Source organism: Amyelois transitella, chromosome 4 (assembly GCF_032362555.1).
Source record: "Amyelois transitella isolate CPQ chromosome 4, ilAmyTran1.1, whole genome shotgun sequence".
NCBI lineage: Eukaryota > Metazoa > Arthropoda > Insecta > Lepidoptera > Pyralidae > Amyelois > Amyelois transitella.
The window spans coordinates 6,276,019-6,296,358 of record NC_083507.1 but is presented as its reverse complement, the minus strand read 5'-3'; the positions used below and the strand labels follow the sequence as shown (position 1 = coordinate 6,296,358).

Here is a 20,340-nt window from a genome sequence, read left to right as displayed (position 1 = left end):
ATAGTGGTCCAAAGCTACTTTAAGATTAGCCATCGATGTGTCATTTCAGCAGATGAGTTTTGTTATTTATAAGAAACGTTATTCCGTTTTTAGAAATTTTAATGGCTTTAATCTTTTTTAAAATAGCTGTTGTTATGGCACTTTTAACAATTACAACAAGAATATTATTTTTTATGAAAAAGCTTTTTGTTTTTTAAGTTAATATAAATATAAATAATTATTTAATTTACATTTATTCTAGCTGCATTCCTTAATTATTCACAACACCTACACATGTAACGTTTCCTTAACACTATTTAGCAATTGAATTGTGATCGAGTGATTAAAGTCTAACAAGGTGTCTATTATATATGAAACAAAAACAAGCAAGATAGAGATTATCAACAGCATCAAGTGATTGAGACCGGTTCCAAACACGTTATTAGTGAACTTGCGGTTGGCAGATCGGATTAATTGGCGGCGAGTGACATCCGGACGGAAAACCCACATTATACGATGGAAAATTTGTACTATTTCATACTCACAGCAACATAAATGTGTCAATAATGTTTTATCAATCTTGACAATTTCATATTGATCGTTGTTGCTGTAGACGAAAACCAAACAACATAACTACGGTAAAGCTTGAATAAGGTTGTGATTGGGCGCTGACAAAAGGTAGTATTGAACTGCAGTATTCGTTACTAAGCTACGCTTCAGTGCAGACGGAATGTCGTGCGTAGTACGTATATTCAGTCACGAAGCTTTATTGTTGTTATTTTGAAAGATATAAAACAGTCCTGATTTGTGTAAGGAAATACCAAAATATTATTAGGTCAGCGCACTGATGGTCTCATCACGTGTTCCTTTTTCTTCGTTAGCACTTTGTCATGAGTATAATATTTCCTAACGGATTAAATAGAACGTTTATGGTAAACTTACATACGTACCTTTATACGAGGGGCATTCTCCTCTCGAATACTCGAGCCGAGAACAATGCCCTAGCCAAAAATGCCAAGAACCCCGAGATGTTTTTGTTTTCATCACTCCAACCTCACTCGATTAATGTGTCATAAAAATTCTACACGTGTCCATCCAGCTCAAATATATGGCGGAATCTTTTATACTAAATCGTTGTTTTGGAGAACAATGAACTTGAATTTAAAATGACATGGAAGCGTTTGCCAATTTTTTTTAGCGATAGGTCCTAAAGGATAATTTTAAAGTCTTTGTTCAGGCCCTTTACACTTTGAATCAAGAAAAAGACAATCATAGTCATCTTAGTAGACGAAGTCGACCGGCGCAATCAGTCTTCTCATACAGCGGGTTTATAAAACAAATCTGAGCAGGTCAACCCTCGGCACAATGAATCTCGAGTGGACGTAAGGATAAATATCCACAAGTTTGACATCCAGCCATAATTCGTATTGTCAAATATGCAGCGCGCATACTTAACTGTCAACGAGGTGTCGTCCGCCTTTTTGTTATGCTGTTTGGGAAGTACTTATCTGAGTATCTCTACGATCTATCGCGAGGACCGCAATCCGTCGTCAGTATGAAGATAAATGAAAAAAAAAAAAGAAATATTTTTAGCTCGCAGAACTACGTGTTTTTAACCCTAGTCACGAGTCACGACCCATTATCCTGGGAAATATTTTTTTTTGGATTTCTCGGAAGATAAGAGGAAATGAACTTTACCGCTGTGTTCGTAGGACGTTACAGAGTGTGTTTTAGATTTGAGTGAAAATATAAAACGTTTTGAATGTATCGTGGTGACCGTGGCATAATAGGGACTTATGATAACCATTCGGACCGTTTATTCTTATAAATAACCTAAAGCCGATTTGTCTTCTGAAACCGACTATTCTATTACGAGTGAAGTGAAGAATGTGCCTGATGGAGGCTGGTGCCGGCCGGTGGCATGCGCGGCACGCACGCAGGAAGCGCGGGCGACCTTCGCACGCGCCTCAGGGCCGCCGTCCTCTGCTGATCGCTGCTCATTGTTCACATAGCCTCTATTGCCATCTGATCTCGCTGATTTGTTTGTCCCGTCTGCCTGCCAGCAAGGCACATTGTCCTCCGGAATAATACTATGATTCAATCCGTTCGTCGTCAACCAGAAATACGACCTTAAGAATAACTACTTAATAACTTTAAAATTAAATATAAGAATTATTTATTACGCATATCCTGTTGAATAGCAATGCAGCGCAGCATGTTAGAGCGGCATAAGCAGGAGACATAATCAGGATCTCCTGCTTATCACGGGTATGGAACCGCGTGATGAATTCCCACATTCACGGAATCTTTTCTATCCGTTACTCGTACATTGTACTCATCCGAAAGTGATGATAGCGAAAATTTTATAAAGTAAAAAGAGAAATATGGGAAAGTAAACGGCTCTCGTTGAGGGAGACACTGGGACCAAGTGGAATAGAAAAAATAAGTAGGTACACAATGATCATCTCATCGCTCATTGATCGAAATAAAAAAGAAGATGCTTCTATTTTTATCAAAATGTGGTACTTCCCCGGCTCAGGCAACGCATCTGTAAACAAGCTCAATTACATTATATCAACATAATAAATCCACAATAGATCAAATTATTACTAAAATATTAATACAATATTCGATAAAATAGTTGAAATAACAATGCCGTTGGTCGCTAACACGACAACAACTTTAAGGAAACTTGTTAGTTAAAGCTGAACCGGTACTTATTTACTTTAAATAGCCAGGATCAAAAGATGCACGTGCAAGTATGGATGATTGGCAAGCAATCAGCTCAAAGTCTTAAAAGCGAGACAATGTGCTGTCGTCCACGTGACAAACGTGAGGCTGACGGACAAAGGGCGCAATCGCTTTACTAACAATAATGAAAAAATAATAATTTTCTACATTCTACAGCGGAAAAGTGGTGGTTCACACGCGATAGATTCTATTTTAATCTTTTGACTATCACATTGTTATTGTAACTAATTGCAGGGACAATTAACGTTGCGCGTGCGGATGAACAAGCACACCCAGCCGCCTCCGCTATAGGCAGCTTGTGCTTATGTTAACCTATCTTACACATTACCCAAAAAGTACAGCACCATATTTTTAGGTCGATCACGACCTTATAGATCGATCACGAAAAACCACAGTCACTTTACCTTTACTTTTCATAAAATATCTATACGCCATATATGTACAAGATTATTTGAGTAAATATTATCTATTTGTAGTTTGTAAAATGTCATCAAAATTTACAAAATATGGCTCTGTAGTACACTTTTTAGAATTGTTATACCCAGGAGGTTATACGTTAGGTTATATCGTTATACGTACTGAGGCCTTGAAATGTTTGTTCAAATGACGATATAATCATTCCTATTTTGGTATATTCTACGGAATCAGAATTCATGTATTTACCACGCTACTTAAGATTAAATATTCAAGTTAAGTTCTATTGAGACTGTAAATCACTGTGGCGCATTTTTTCCCTGACATCGGAATTCCTAATGTTTATTTTGTTGTGACAATTGATAGACATTCCTGAAACCGCTCACGTTCTCCGACGAGCGTCATTACCAACTTATTAAACAGTTTGTAATTACGACAGGACAAAGCTACCGACCTATTAGCGGTCACATACATGTAATAAGTCGTAAACAATTCCGCATCATGAATATTCTAAATCAAAATAATTTATTAGTTCATCGTGTCTCTGAGATCTTACAAATCAAACAGATATATCGTTTCAATAGACAAACAAAAACATGATCTTTATTTTAATCATTGCTTAAATGCGCAGCAAAAAGTACTATGAATATCTATATTGCTGATAAGTGAACCAATTATGCCACGAGATCAGTAACGAAGTAATCAAGTCCACGAGTTGATAATGGCGCAGCATCGAAATCTGTCACCCCTCAGGTATGTACTTACCTATACTTACCGTTGGAACGTGGCAGTAATCTTAACACTTATATGCAATTGCGTGACATTGATATACTATAAATTAGTGCATTCTACGTAGCAAGTAAGGTTTGCCACGAGCAAAGAAAAATACTGAGCAAACACATGAAGATCGCGTAATTAATACAACTAAGCATGTTTGTTTTGCAAGTAGACACGCAGATGGTATAGGGACATTTACATTTGCAAAGAATACTTAATTTCCAACCCGTGAAGATGTCATGATTAATGTAGATTAAACGCGCAGTTAACCATAATGTTGATGTAGATTAAAATAATAATATCATATCTATGAGTTATTTACTTGCGCCTCCCTATTATTAACATTTAACAGAGTTATTAGTATTTATTAACTTCATCTTAGTCAAATCAATTTAATTAACATTCATCAGTAAATATATAAATAACCACTCCAAACAAAACAAAAATTTATTTCTTTCGTAAAACTTAAATTCCAAGTAGTCATATTAAATAACTGGTATAACTATTGGATAAAAGAATACTCGTACTTCTAATAGGTAGGAACAATAGCAGTCCACAAATATTTACACGTGCCTTCATTCTCAGTAAGGCATATCAGGGTGATCGTCTAGCCAGATGCACTTCTAGGAACGTTGCGTGACATAGGTCAAATCTTATTTAACAACAACACCTATTTAGCGTCGATGATGCGGCCTGGAATGAGGAACTTAGTATTCCTATTTTTATATAGATATCATGTTAAAACAATGCGATTTGAAATATTTTTGATTGAAATATATACGAGCAATTTTGCTTGCTTTGATCTAAAGAGAGATACTTAAAATATTAATAACATAGTTTATTAAAGTACAGCTTAAGGTGATTTAATGTATGAGCTTAATAACTGAATGTGATGAATGAAACTTATTTATTGTATATTAATGTAAAATTAATGTTTCGGAAAACGAAAAATTATAATATTTATTAAAAAAAATTACAATAAAAATATTGGCATCCAAACGTAAAGACCTCGAATTACAATCGGAAGCATGGAAAATTAGGTTACCTCGTATGGTTAAACGCTGACCCTATGTCGACCATGTAAATTATGGCCAAAGTTAGTTACACAACAATGACTGATGTACGCAATCACAATTGAAGGCGTCATTAACTACCCGCATGGCTTACGTGTAACCGTTTAAACACATAATAACTTTGTGATCATAGATGGGTATGTTAACTACATATTTCTATGTAAAACCGCCTTCTGATAGGTATATAATAATTATTATGAGGCCTAGCTACCCGTAGCACAGGTTCGCAAGACCCTATTTCAGGAACTAGCCTCTCCTCAAAGATTGATGTAACATGCCAACTTAGCTGAGTACAAGCATTAAGAAACCATGTTAAATCTTTGTTAATTGAGGAAATAAACGATATTTTATTATTTTTAATTTTTATTGTTATTAATATTAATTTTTCCATCAATTCCTCACAAAAAACTTAACGTAGCTTTTGCAAATAATTTATTTTGCGATTAGGGATAATATGATAACATCATTAAGCCATGCAGCTGATCGTGGTTTTACAGTATTTTGGAGCCGTGATTATATGCATGTATGTACTTAAGTGTGTCTTTTCTAATTCTAATATTATAAAGCCGAAGAGTTTGTTTGCTTGTTTGAACGCGCTAATCTCAGGAACTACTGGTTCGAATTGAAAAATTCTTTTTGCGTTTAATAGAGCATTTATCGAGGAAGGCTTTAGGCTATATAACATCACGCTGCAACTATATGGAGCAAAGAAATAATGGAAAATGTGAAAATAAACGGGGAAAATTATTCATCCTTGAAGGCTTCAATGATACCCAAAATAACTATTCCACGCGGACGAAGTCGCGGGCACAGCTAGTAGAAAATAGACGAGAATAGAAATACCTGTATTTGACCATACAGTACATATTTAGAAATTAATATAATGAAGTACTTGCAGATTTGAAATAAGGTACCTTTGTTAATTAGTCAGCTTTCTGATTCAATTGTTTACTTACTCAAAAAAAATATTATAACGCGACTTACGCTACGCGTCGCGAGTGAACGTAATTAAGTGTTCATACATTATTTCACGTATCTTCCAAAACATTAACTAACATTGCTCATTATATAATGTTGTATTCTCATAGTCAATACGAATTACAATTAAAATTGTGTTTTCTGTCATCTCCTGAATAAGTTTCTAAAAAAATATAACCATAAAAAGCAAATGACGAGCAAAAGTGCCATGACTTCACTTCTCAATACCTACAAAGTATGTTACAGGTAATTATGACAGTAAACCTAAAATACTAAAAAGCTAACGTCTCACTTTCAAAATTTCGTGAAAGAGATTAATAAGCTCGATAAATCTGACAGCCTGCTGGGCACACTCCGGCAGGTAGATGCTATGCAGGGACTGTATAATTTTAAAATTTATAGTTTAGTTTATAATCATCATCAGTGGTTTTGGTTTGTATTCATTAAGTCATTTGAATACTGTATTATTAAGTTACATTTAATGAAATAAAAATACATTATTAATAATACAATGAACTCAAACATCCATTAGAATTTTTTGTTTTATTGTTGTCTTTCAATTCCAACAGTTATCATCAATTATAATCTGAGTTCCCAAATTCCAAATACTGTTAATTTGCATAGTAGGTCTTTAGAGCGGTCATGGCCTGAAGCGATCGGCGATGACAAGATCTTACTCAGCCTCCTACCGTTATGGGGGCATACTAACCTCCTTTCGCATATACGATTTTTGTTATTTAACCGCAAACATAATTGGTTCCAAAAGCAATCCTTGCATTGTACTTACCGTTGGCATTCATGTGACAAACGGGATATGGTAATGACAAGAAAAGCCTTTTGTTACTATTGTTATCGAATCCAGTTGAGTTTTTGTATAATACAGTCATTTATTTAGCTGTTTTAGGTACATGCGTACTAATAAAAAAGAGATCACCGAAATCATCATGGGAAATTATAGTATTAAGCATTCATACCTATTAGCAGTAATAGACATAAAAAAGAGAAAAAAATTGAATCTTGAACCTAGCTCCTCCAGCGTGTTGAAAAATTTCAAAATCTTGCAAAACTTTCTTCTCCGAAGAAACCTATATAATTGTAATAAAGCCGAATTCAAACTGTACAGATTTAATGCAAGTGAGGAGGCAATCCACATATTTGCGAGCACGTACACAATCGCAGGTTCAGTGCCAACGGATGTCAACGCCCGCTGAGGCTCGCCCAAATCTGAGTTTCCCATGCATTAGTCATTGACAACTTGAAATTTATAAGTTACAAAGTATTATGCAGTACTTTTATACAATTTTTGCAATTAGGTATGTTGACATTAATTTTTATAAAGACTTACAAAGAGATCGTAAAAAAATTTAGAACGCTTTTTATTTCACCACTATACACGTTTATCACGACAATTGATTCACGTTTAAGTAGGTACTTACTGTAAAATTGAAAAGAGATCGTATTTTGAAAAAAAAATCGATATGAGTTTAATCTATATAAATATTTCTTATTTTTTTAGGATATTTTATTAACATTACGTAACACACTAAATCGTTATATAACTAATTATATAACAAAACTAAAATAAACTGATATTATATTTAAAACCTGTTCAAACAGAGTTGAAATGTGGAACAACTTTAAGTTTGATTTGTACTACAAATGAGTATTTGTATAACTTTATTTATTACATTTCTAACTTGTAACTCATTATATTGTGTTTCACCTTATGTTGTGCTTTAATAATATAAATAGAACACGTGCCACAAAGGGCCGACGTAAAGTGCAATGGCTCTTTTAAAATATAGGTATATCAGTCATGTTATCATGAATCACCGATGTTCAAAAACAAAAGGTTTGAAATATAAAATATTAAGTATCATATAAAATATAGTATCGTTGAGTTAGTATCTCGTAACACAAGTCTCGAACTTACTTCGAGGCTAACTCAATCTGTGTAAATTGTCCCGTATATATTTATATTTATTTATTTATTATCATACAAATATCACCAGCCTTGAATAAACAATGGGAGACATGGACTTTCGGGGGTATTGACTGGCAAACATACATATACGAGTAGCAGAGTTATTGTTACTGTTGTTTTCCCGACTGGCGGAGGGAACAAAGAAATGCAGGCAGTTGGGTATGCGCACATTGCAATGCTGTGCACGCGGAGCGCACTGCCATTGCTATATCCACAATACACAAGGTCACTTATGTTTTGAATTCACATCTAAATAGAACTATTTTTTTTATTATTTTCATGCCGTGTGGTTCCCGGCACCAATACAAAAAAGAATAGGACCACTCCATCTCTTTCCCATGGATGTCGTAAAAGGCGACTAAGGGATAGGCTTACAAACTTGGGATTCTTTTTTAGGCAATGGGCTAGCAACCTGTCACTATTTGAATCTCAATTATATCATTAAGCCAAATAGCTGAACGTGGCCATTCAGTCTTTTCAAGACTGTTGGCTATGTCTACCCCGCAAGGGATATAGACATGACCATATGTATGTATGTATAAAGCATAAAGTGCAATTTTAGGCATAAAAAATATAATTGATTTTTCTCAAAAGAAATCTGTCCGTACGCAAATGCTATTAGAATTTCATCAATTTATTTGGGATGTACAAGACTACATGAAATAGACCAATTGCAACTTGTGGATGGCGAAAATCACTTCAGCAAAACATATTAATATGCGTTTACCGTCTACATTCATCAGATTAAAGTGTCACGGGTACCTATAATTTCGTATTACAGAAACCATTTCTTCTAAAATAAATGTAACGACAGTAAAAAGACATTCACATTAGGCATGTAGCTCAAAAACACAATGCTTGAATATTTAATTATGTGTTTGCTTAGCTCTTATAAATAGTGTGATTAAGAAAATGTTACACCGGTATACATGACACGAACTTACATCGTCTTTTTTGTTATCCTTATCAAAGAGGTTGACAATAAACAATGGGTGGGTAACCTTGCGACGATGCGAGATAATATCATGTACTGGAGATAAAAGAGAGCACAATCCATTACGGGTTAGGCCCTTGTCGTATGAAGGATTAGAAATAATCCAGGAAGTGAGAACACGCAATTTTGTTTTTAATCGACTTGTTTTAGCTTCAGGATGAAGAGGAATTTGCTATATACAAATATATCGCTCTATGGTTGTCTTACTAACTCTTTATCAAGTTGGGAGAAAACTCGACTGGGGAATATCATTATGAAAATATCGACAAAATCAAAATTAATTGTTCAATGAAATACAAGTTATATTATTCAAATAAATAATATATTTCCTTTTTATAATACCTGTGACTGAGAAGTGATATAAATACCTGTTAGTGTTCATAAATAAATTTATATATAATTTTTTTTCAGCCATAAAATAAAAGAATTCAAAGAGAACATCACATCAAATCTCTTTACGCCGCATACATACCTACGCATGACGTAGAGCCCTGAGTCATTCGATTAGTAACCTAAAATAATTACATAATAATGTATATAGACACGAGAAAAAATAACGCAATCTCAGGCAAAGGTCTTGAAATAAAATTACAATATTCATTAACCTTTGTATATTCTTTGTAAATATATCTGTATTAAATATGATAACTGTCTTTGTTTCAGATGTACCTGGATAAATTTGGATACTTAAGTCCCAAAATTAGAAATCCTACAAGTGGGCATATCATTGATGAGAGCTTATTCCGGAAAGCAGTTGCTGAGTTCCAAAGTTTTGCTGGCCTGAACACGACAGGTAAAGTAGATTTTAGACTATGCCAAGCCAATTTTTTCATACTGATTTAGTAATATACACCTTGATATCATAAATGGTGCAATCAAATGTCAAAAAGCAACTCGGGACCCATTTGCGTGGAGCGCCACAAAGGCTTAATCTGATTTTAACCTATTGCAAGACAGGTACAATCCACCATGACTCGTGTGAATGATGATGCATTTCTTGAATTACAACAGTTGACGTAATTAATAGTAGCATACATCCGCTCTTTGACCTTGTATAGAACATTGAACGATTCTATCATTTTGTAACTAAACTAACATCTTCTATAAGAACACTGCAATTGAGGGCCCCTGACGTATTCTTAACGCTATCAAGTCCATATATTAACAATGTATAACTACGTACTTCGACAAGCGACAGACTTAAACACCGTAGAATTATGTGCGTGGAACTCAAATCGTCTTGATAGTACGTGCTTTGAGACAAGAAGTAGTTTATTGGTCTTGACTATCCATACCTGAACGTATGATATAAGCAAATAACGCAGTGGACGCAAATATACTCGTACATTATTCATTACTGATCAGTGCACGGGTTTGGTTGACATTACTAGAAACTTGTGAAGTATCATAGGAATGCACATTCAGTTTTTTCGTAAAACGGGTAGATATTTTTCTCTACATTTGTGTAAGAATGGAAAATCTTTTTTTTCATACACAGGTTTTTATTATAAAATGAATGGTGCAAAAATGTTACACTGAAGATGATAGATATGGGTTTGAAACACCTGCAAGTGTTACAGAGATTAGACTTGGTCGCTTGTACAACCTAATTGACGTACCCAATCGACGATTGTGAAAGAAAATCAAAATTTTATTTCATTTATTTTTGAGAAAAAAGAATAAATAAGATGCACAATCGATGTAAAGATTAATGAATTTGTCACAGAGCAGTGACAAGTAACAATCAATGGCCAGCGCGCCTATAACCGTTGTTCCTGTTTATTCATGGGTTTCCGCGTGCGGTTTGGTCGATGTGACTGCGTAATTACTTCCTTGTAAACTGAAAAACTACAGGTTTTGCCTCCTTAATTACAGACAACATTATTAGAAGTATTTTATTGAATTTAATTAGTATTATGAGGAAAAAGCTTTGCTCGAAACATTAATCATCTTTAGACAGTTTGTTTTCGTTTTTCATGGAGTATCTTCATGCGTTTTACTTAAAACATATATTATTTTTTACAGGCGACTTAGATGAAGAGACTAAAAAAATGATGGCTATGCCTAGGTGTGGTGTAAGAGATAAAGTTGGTTTTGGTGAAAGTCGTGCTAAGAGATATGCTCTACAAGGTAAGTCAAAATCATCATCTTCGTCAGCTCCATCTTAAATTATTTGTTATTATTTATATGTAAACGCCTCAAACGAAGGCCCATTTTTCCACCTTCATTAATAAAGAGCTGACTCGCTCTTAATACATGGATGGTTTCTTATAATAAATAGACTATATTAAAACTGTATATTTAATATTTATTAATGGAGCATGATGTAACAAAATATAATATTCTTGACATTATAAAGGTGCGAAGAATTTGAATTTTTAACGGTTTACAGGCTCAAGATGGCGTATTAAGAACCTCACTTACAGGATAGCCAAGTACCCTTCAAGACTGAACCACGCTGATGTGGACTTGGAACTCGCTAAAGCCTTTTCCGTGTGGTCTGACTATACCGATCTCACTTTCACACAGAAACGCTCTGGTCAAGTCCACATTGAGATAAGGTAATTAATCCAATTTTTATTTATTTATTTATTAAGAAATCGGCAGCGCTGAACTTATTACTTATAACATTCTCTACCCGTCAACGTTTAGAAAAAGGCAAACAAATATAATTAGGTGTCAATTTTAAATCGAGTAACAGAACAATCAAAAGTTTTATTTCATTAAACATACATATTATTCACAAGTAATTTAAACGTAAACGTTGTAGTAACTTGAAGCAAAGCAACTTAGAAAGAGATTCTTAAAATGCTCTAAGCAATACCTACATTACTTAAATAACAAAAGGAATTTGTTCCTTACCACTCCCTTTTTTACTAGATACTGATACTAGTGCTTCATCTTTTTATGTTTGTCTTTGAAATATAAAGAAATAAGAAACACAAATGACCCACATCTTCAGCGGATCCCGGAACTAAAGCTATGTAGGTAGATGATGATGACGATGAATGACAAGACATGCAATCAAATGTTCAAATGGATGGAGTCTATTTGAATGTGTAATTCAGCGATTTTCATTACTATAGGTATGCAATCTCTCGATGCGTGACGAAGTTAGCTGAATGTAAATTTTGTCATTTAGTAATTATGTTTTGTGTGTTGGTAGTATTTTATGTTTTCGTATAGCCTCACAAAATTTAAATAAGCCATTTTTATCGGTGTTTGTTTATGTTTTTTAAATTATTAAACAATGCAAAATAATTGAACCATATACCTATATAGGTATAAATGATTAATCAAAATCTGTGATTAAACCTACTGATGTAGTAACAATAATGAGAAGGTCTGATTCAACCAATTTTATTGATTTTATAAAAGAAAGCCTGTTTGAAGGTCGCAATGAAACCATTTGTCGATGTGGTCTATTAATTGACAGTTGGGGTATTGATAAAATCAAGAAAGGATAATTAATTCGTTGACATGAAAGGCATAACATTGAGTTAGAGCGTCAACCGAATTAAGAGTAGGGAAGAAAAACTTTTGGTATAAGTAAGGTTTGACTGCTCTCCAGTGCAGTTGAGAGAAAAAAAAATACTAATATGTTGTAAATATTTGTCCAAAAAATATATTCCGTATCGTGTTTAGATTCGAGACTGGAGAGCATGGGGACGGTGATCCATTCGACGGCCCTGGAGGCACTTTGGCCCACGCTTATTTCCCTGTAAGTAATGTTGAATCATAATCGTATAATAAGAGATAATAAGAAACGTCGTCTTGCATCGAATACAGTCCGCAAAGTTGTAAAGTCATTTAATAAATCTCTAGATTGAGATGCAAAATCAAAACGATATTGTTACAACCATGAATTGCGACTTCATACTTATCTACCACATATAAGTGTTAAATGTATTTTAGAGTTTTATCATAAAACACCAAACACGCAATTTAATTGTTGTAGTACTTTTATTTAACTCTACTGATTTGTATACGCAATCCTCAATGAAAATTACTCAATAACAATTTACTCAAAATGTGGTAATACTTTATTACTTTGTACCATGGCATTGTCAGTAAATGAAAATTATTTGCATAGAAAGCATAGCGGATGTAAAGCTGTGTGATGGTGAAACTCTATTATTTATTTATCAACGTTTTTATTGCTTGTTTCAAAGCAGAAAGTCATTTGAAAAATGTATGCACGTACTTTTGAAAACTTTACGGTTCCATATTTTATTTGTATACCAACAAGCCTAGCTACCTAGGAAATTTTCACACGAGCTTGATAGCCTTATAGAGTTACAAGATCACTGTTACTCAAATATTCAAAAATGTTCCTATTGTATTGTTACAATTAACATGTTTAGTGTACCAGTTAATTTTACAATTTCCTTTTAGTTATTTTACAACTCGTGTCAGACAACATTAAACTATAAACAAACAAATCCATTTATCTTATGTATATTAACGTTCACGTACCTTTGTTATATGACTCAACCGCTCATAGTAAAGAGTTCAACGCAATAAAAGTTTTAAAGACAAAGAAAACTTGCTATATGTTTTAATATGTGCTTGCTTCTGAGTCTCAAAGTAACGGGTTTCAACTCTCATCACTGGCTATGCTTAGTTTTGAATATGTATCAGTATTTATATAAGTTTTTTTTTATTTTAAATATGGAATTATTTGAGTTAGTGTCGCTAAACCTGAGTCTCGGATTAACTTTGACGGTTTCGTATATTTATATGATTTGTCCACTTATCTAATAATTCATATAACAGGTATACGGAGGTGATGCTCACTTTGACGATGCTGAGACATGGACCATCAACTCCAAAAGAGGAACAAATTTATTTCAGGTACGATTATCCTAAAATGTTAAAATGAAGATAGCGAAAATTTTGTGTGGTTTCCGGCATACCGTGAATAAGGCCGCTCCATCTTTTTCTGTGGATGTCATTTACGGCCGAGACGACTAACGGAATAAGTACTTTCTCTTAGTGCAATGACCATATTCAAGCTAAGTTAGGTTTCCTGTTCACAGTATCGTGGAGGTTATGTGGGTGGGTGTTGCTTTGTGTAATACCTTATAGATCTACTCTTTGATCGTGGTTCCTGTGGTTGTAAACTCGGGCTTACAGGGTGTAAGCAGCCGGGAAAAATATTCGGAAGATGATTATGACCAATATAGAATTTCAATAGAAGCATGTCTAGAAATTATTGATTTATATGAAGTTGGTTTAATTATTTACAGGTTGCTGCTCACGAATTCGGTCATTCCTTGGGTCTGTCCCATAGTGACGTCCGCTCAGCGCTCATGGCTCCCTTCTACAGAGGATACGACCCCGCCTTCCAGCTCGACCAGGATGACATCCAGGGTATTCAGGTAAAACAACATTGAGACGTGAATAAGACTTTTAATATAATTTTTGTTTATAAAATATTTTTGGAAGCAAGAAAAAGAATGAAGGAACTGACCGTAAAGCTATAAATTTTGACATGACTTCAAATAAATCCAGAAGCGTAGTTAAAGGGGCAACCGGGACATTTCTCCAGAGAGAGGATGAACAACACAAGTGGATGATAACTAAAGCTTTCATTAATAACAACTTATTTATATCAAAATAAATAATATAAAAAAGCAAAGATTTCTTTAATGAACTTGCATAATACTGCCAGGCGCTGTATGGCCGTAAGACCCAAACTGACATCGGCGGCGGGGCTGCGCCTGCGCCGGCACCAAACACGCCACGGCCCTCCGCAGAGGACCCTGCGCTCTGTGCGGATTCCAAGTTCGACACCATCTTCAATGGTGCCGACGGATCCACCTTCATATTCAAGGGTAAGATCTTGTTTTCAGTACAAAATAAAAAGTGCTCGTGTTTTACAAGGCCGGAGACTAACATAATCTGCATATCAGGAGCGAAAATATCCTTATTATGCAGCACGAGTCAAGTCTAATACACGATTATTAAATACCTTAATGTATTTTTGTTAAAAATATATATGTAGTGAAAATAACAAACTACGGTAAAACACCCAATCATCGACACTTTAACGCACGAACTCTAGTATTCTTACAATATTTGTTTTATTTTTATCATTTTATCGTATTTTGAAGTTTTGAGTAAAATTTTTAGAGTATTTTGCATGATATATTAAAGTAGAAATGAATGTGATATAAAAATTTACAAGAATATACCAATATATATTTTTGGTATTTTTTGCCTAATATTCGACAGCAGAAATCCATTTACCGACAACCAGTTATCGATATGTTCCAATAATCGAAATCCAGTAATCGACATGTTCTATTTATGGACACCCAATATTTAACTAGAATAAAATTTTCAATTGGTAGCTTTGTGAAATAAAATTATGATTAAGAAATAAAAAACAAGTTTCAATTAGTCTTTTAATCATATCAATTAAACTTACACAGTAGTAAATTATTCATAAATGGTCAATGGTAAGAAGGCGTTGTGCACTGTCGAGTAATTCATCTTTGGTTCCTCTTTCGTGGATAAATATGTGCCAATTTAACAGTGTAATTTTATCATGTAAGGTGATCCTGGGTACGCCAAACTTTTTTGCTGCCGTCGCAATTTTTTCTCCTTTCTTGACTGTGTCTACCGCCTGTGCCATTTGAAACGGCGTGTAATTTTTTTAGGTGCAATTCTTAAAAACAATTATGTCGATTATTGGAAACAGTTGAATTATTTTAATATATATTTGATTATTGTTAAAGTGCTAATAAAAGCTAACTGTCCATGAATTAAGCAGCAAAGAATTTAAAACAAAAATAATTTCAACATTTGTCGATTATTGGAACATGCGCATAAAAAAACCAATGATCGACAAGCGAGTAATCGCTTCAAATGTAACCTTAATTGAAAAAAAATAATATTAAGAAGTATTGACTTTGAGTCCCCATCTGCTAAATAATTAGCTGTCTCAATAACCCAAAACCGAAAAAAGTTATGAGCAATAAACCTTACTCACCTCCTTAGTGATTTGGCTAATAAAACTGGATTTCCGTTAAAAACTTTTGCCGGTCGATATTTAAAGCTCCGCCATTTTTATCAAAATGACCGAATGTAGAAAGTAACACTTGCAATGAGAGCTGGATGAACCTTGTTTAAACCTATGCTTCGTTTACGTTCAAATACACAACATAAGTGTATCCTTTTTTTATTTTACTTTTTATGTGTCGATCATTGGTGGTCTGTCGGACATTGGGTACTTTACGCTACTTATTATTTATTTAGTCTGTTTTTTTTTAAGTTTTAATTTTAACCCTTTCATGAAATTTTAATTTATATTGATTTCTAGGCGGTTTTAAACCGTCCAATTCCTCTAATCGTGTTTTAGAACCTTTTCCTGCACAAACGTAAATTCTACCAAAGAAATTATCGTAACAGTGTACCTATTTCTTAATTATAGGAGAAAATTACTGGCGACTGACTGAAGATGGAGTGGCATCAGGCTACCCTCGCCTGATTTCCCGCGCTTGGCCCGGCTTGCCTGGTAACATCGACGCTGCTTTCACATACAAGAATGGCAAAACTTACTTCTTCAAGGGCTCTAAGTACTGGAGGTACAATGGACAGAAAATGGATGGAGACTACCCTAAAGATATTAGTGAAGGTACGCCTCTTAATTTTTGTAGTTTGTTTGTATTTTGTTTGAAGAATAACATGATTTGATTACTACCTTTAAATGCATGCTCTAAATGCAGTAATCAATCAATATCACAAAATATTTTATAATAAATATTCATTTCACGTTTTTTATTCAAAATAATTTTAACTAAATAAATATATTTTCGCTGTTGCAGGATTTAGTGGCATTCCTGACAATTTAGACGCTGCCTTGGTTTGGTCAGGCAATGGCAAGATTTACTTCTATAAAGGCTCCAAATTCTGGAGGTTCGACCCGACCAAGCGACCCCCGGTTAAGGCCACCTACCCTAAGCCCGTCTCTAACTGGGAGGGCATTCCTGACAATATTGATGCTGCCTTACAATATACTAATGGATATACATATTTCTTTAAAGGAGGTTCCTATTGGAGGTTTAATGACAGATCATTTAGTGTAAGTATTTTTTATTCCTTTCGGTTTTCTTTTCTGCTGAACAAACTTCACAAAACTCATTGTTTACCAACTCAGTTTAATAAATAACAATATTCAACATATTTCTAGTTATAGTTCTATAACTCAAATGTAAGTGGGAAAACAGTTATACCTTCATTTTCTCAAAGACATCGTTTACGAAATTGCATTATTCCTCTTTCCTTCATCCGTAATAATTATTTCAGATTTTTGTTACATAAATGAAGCTGGCTGACTGTAATGTATTTTTTTTTCAGGTTGACACAGATAATCCAGCTTTCCCGCGGTCCACCGCATTCTGGTGGCTGGGCTGCAGCAGCGCGCCGCGCGGTACTGTTGGAGGTAACTCGAAATACGCCGCCTACACCAACTCGCCCGACGAAGACGATGTCGGCGATATCATATTCGACGCAGGTATGTTCAGGCCCAGAACGGTAGCCTAGAAGACCGAGACCAAGTGTAAATTGAAAGAAATCAGCTAGTACTAATATGATCCAGCAGTCAATATTTAGAAATCGCATTTAAATTTTGAGACTTTAAAACATTATAGAGCAATTAAATATCAAAGTCTCATACTTGATTGCTCGTGTACATACATACATATGGACACGACTATATCCCTTGCGGGGTAGACAGAGCCAACAGTTTCTCGTTTACAATTTATATTTGCTAAGTAAACAAACAAATCTTAAGAAACTAACAGATTAAACCTCTAAATAATATATGTCTACAGAATCAACTCGTATAATATAGGAATTATGGTCTCGTGTTAAAATCCCTCATTTAATAGCTACCTGTTTGAAGTTCTACAGAAAGAAGTCACCATCCGTCGCCGTTCCGCTGTTCCGTGTCTCTTTCTATCCTTCCTGTGATCTCTGTCTATTAGATTAGTGTCGACTTCATCTGTTTTGCGTTTTATGTTTGTCTTAGTTTGGTTTTATATGTTTGGGATATGACTTTCATTAATTTAAAATTGTTGTGTTTGATTTGTTTGGTATAAAAAATATGTTGAAATATTGATATTCAATCAAAATTTGAAACCGTTTAATTCATTTAGATCATTTTTCATATGTTTAATTTTTATTAAATTGATGCGACTAACAGAAATATCTAACATTCTTTTTGCTTTTGATACTAATTTTCTAACAATATTAACAAACGCGATCGCTTAAAATATAATTTGAGAATTCTTGCCATGAAAAACTTACTTTGAAATAAAGATACATATGTATGTTATTTTAAAGTAAGTACATGTTAAATGGTAAACTTTCTGTGATTGATATAAAAGTATTAATGAAAGGTATGAAAGTAATGCTTGCTTATACCTGTACAAATGGGATTGGGTTTTGGTGGTGGTAATAGCGCAGCAGTGGCGGACAGTGGCTGGGATGGGACCAGCAGACGGCTTCTGGGCGCCTGAACATACCTACGACGCTGTTTTAGGAAATTGTAACATTTATATTCTATAAATATTCCCATTAAATCATTATAGATCATCTCACATGTGAACAAAAACGGTAGAAGGTAAAATGCTACGATTTTCTAAGAACAGTTTAAATTTATTAGTAAAACACATAGTAATATAGCACCATGCTAAAGTTTTTGAGTTAGAAAAGCAGTGTATTTAGCAAGTCGAATCTGCACTTGCACAAGTACTTTGAATACTTATTTAGATGTTTTGTTTTTGTACTGTGTTTGGCCAAACTAGCAAAATTGTTATTACAGGATAAAAAAAATTAGAGAAAAATAATTTCTTATACAAATTTGTTGGTGGCCGTAATTAATGTTTGTTAAATGTAACTTAAGTAACAATTGTGTTTACACATTGTTTGATTGCACATAAGAACCTAAGTTCGACTTGTCGCACGCACTCAAAAACCTTATATGTCAGTTAATCAATGTTGTTTGTGTGAAACACGGTTTGTGGGAAATGTCCACGTTTCCATGTGTGTGTTTTTTTCTAGGTGTAAAATCATCCGCTCCCAGGTCATTCTTCTGGTTCAGGAAATAGCCTCCGTGGAGAGTTCCTGAATGTTGTACATAGAGCATTACATAAAGAACAAAGACTCAATTAGTTACTAGGAGAATATATGCGAATACCAGTGAGATTATAACATAAGCGGTGATTTTAGTACCGGCGGGCTTGTCCACGCTGCCTGTACGTTCAAACCTTCACGTTTGCATGCTAGTCTTCTTGCCTGCCCTTCACTGATTCACGCTTACGCCTGCTACTATTTTGCATTCTAACACAGCATCATGAATTAATTTGGTATCTTTATTACTTTAGAAGAACTTTGTCTTGAAAGCCAAGCTTTTTATTCAGCGAATTATGTAGTATTTCATTAAGTATTTCAATTCTTGGAAAGTAGTCAAATTCACTGAATAAATAGAGACTATGGTTAAAGATGAGGTTTGTATTCCGATAATATATTTTTGTTGAAGGTCGCCTTTATTCCTAACTACACCAGTAGTTTAAGTTATTAAAAATTTTACGTAGTTGTAGCAATATTAAACTATAAAAAGTTCATGTTTCAGTTGGTTCATAGGTTTTGGTCTGTTTTGCACAAGGGGTTGGTTAGTAAAGTATTAAGATATATTTTTTTAACTATCTGGTCGATTTTCTAGATGTTCCGAAGCGTAAGATAAGCGTAGTCGTGGTCAATATTTAAACAAGGAGTTCATAACGGCTTTGATGTAAGACTTATTAAAAATATTACCATCTTAACAAGCGCACATTTGATATATTGAGGACAGAGCTCTGTTCTGAGTTACCTGTGTGTTGTACGTAAAAAAATAGTATATTTGCTGATAGTAAACTAATATGTTTTATGCATGGTATGATATTAAATTTTAAAAATTGAATTATTTTTAACCATTACACATGTTTTGTAAATAAAATATCTCAATCTGATTCTAAAAAATATAATCGTACCTACGTATTATACATATATTAAACCTTTGCATGTATTTGTATTTTTCATCCGAGTAGCATTAGAAGTTTTTAATATGTACATATATATAAATCAATCTGTAGTATAGAGTATTTAGTTTGCACATACGGGACCCGGTTGCGGTGAATTAAAGAATTCTTGCTAAAGGCAAGTTAATTTTTCAGTGGTCAGCCATCAGTCAGGCGGGGCTAGACTGTAGTATGGGTTGAGTCGTGGCTTCGAGCCGCAGCGTTACTTTAGGAGGCAAACAGCCTCCGCCGTGACAACACTCACCCACATCTGTAGGTTTCATTTGATTACATTTTTATTTTAATCATACATTATTCTTTATA

The 20,340-nt window shown here is 34.2% G+C and overlaps 1 protein-coding gene across 7 annotated transcripts in view; it reads left to right on the top strand.

Moving 5' to 3' along the window:
• LOC106138711 (matrix metalloproteinase-14) overlaps positions 1–20,340 on the top strand; it is a 28,621-nt gene that overhangs the window by 7,690 nt on the left and 591 nt on the right. For 2 of the 7 annotated variants that reach the window (XM_013339960.2, XM_013339959.2), the window contains exons 3-12: positions 9,614–9,743; positions 10,976–11,080; positions 11,343–11,511; positions 12,596–12,671; positions 13,727–13,804; positions 14,200–14,331; positions 14,625–14,787; positions 16,389–16,592; positions 16,783–17,039; positions 17,315–17,471. In XM_013339960.2, the coding sequence (XP_013195414.2) occupies positions 9,614–9,743; positions 10,976–11,080; positions 11,343–11,511; positions 12,596–12,671; positions 13,727–13,804; positions 14,200–14,331; positions 14,625–14,787; positions 16,389–16,592; positions 16,783–17,039; positions 17,315–17,471 (1,471 nt within the window). The other 5 variants (XR_009657550.1, XR_001228729.2, XR_001228727.2 and 2 more) reach the window with 5 other exon arrangements.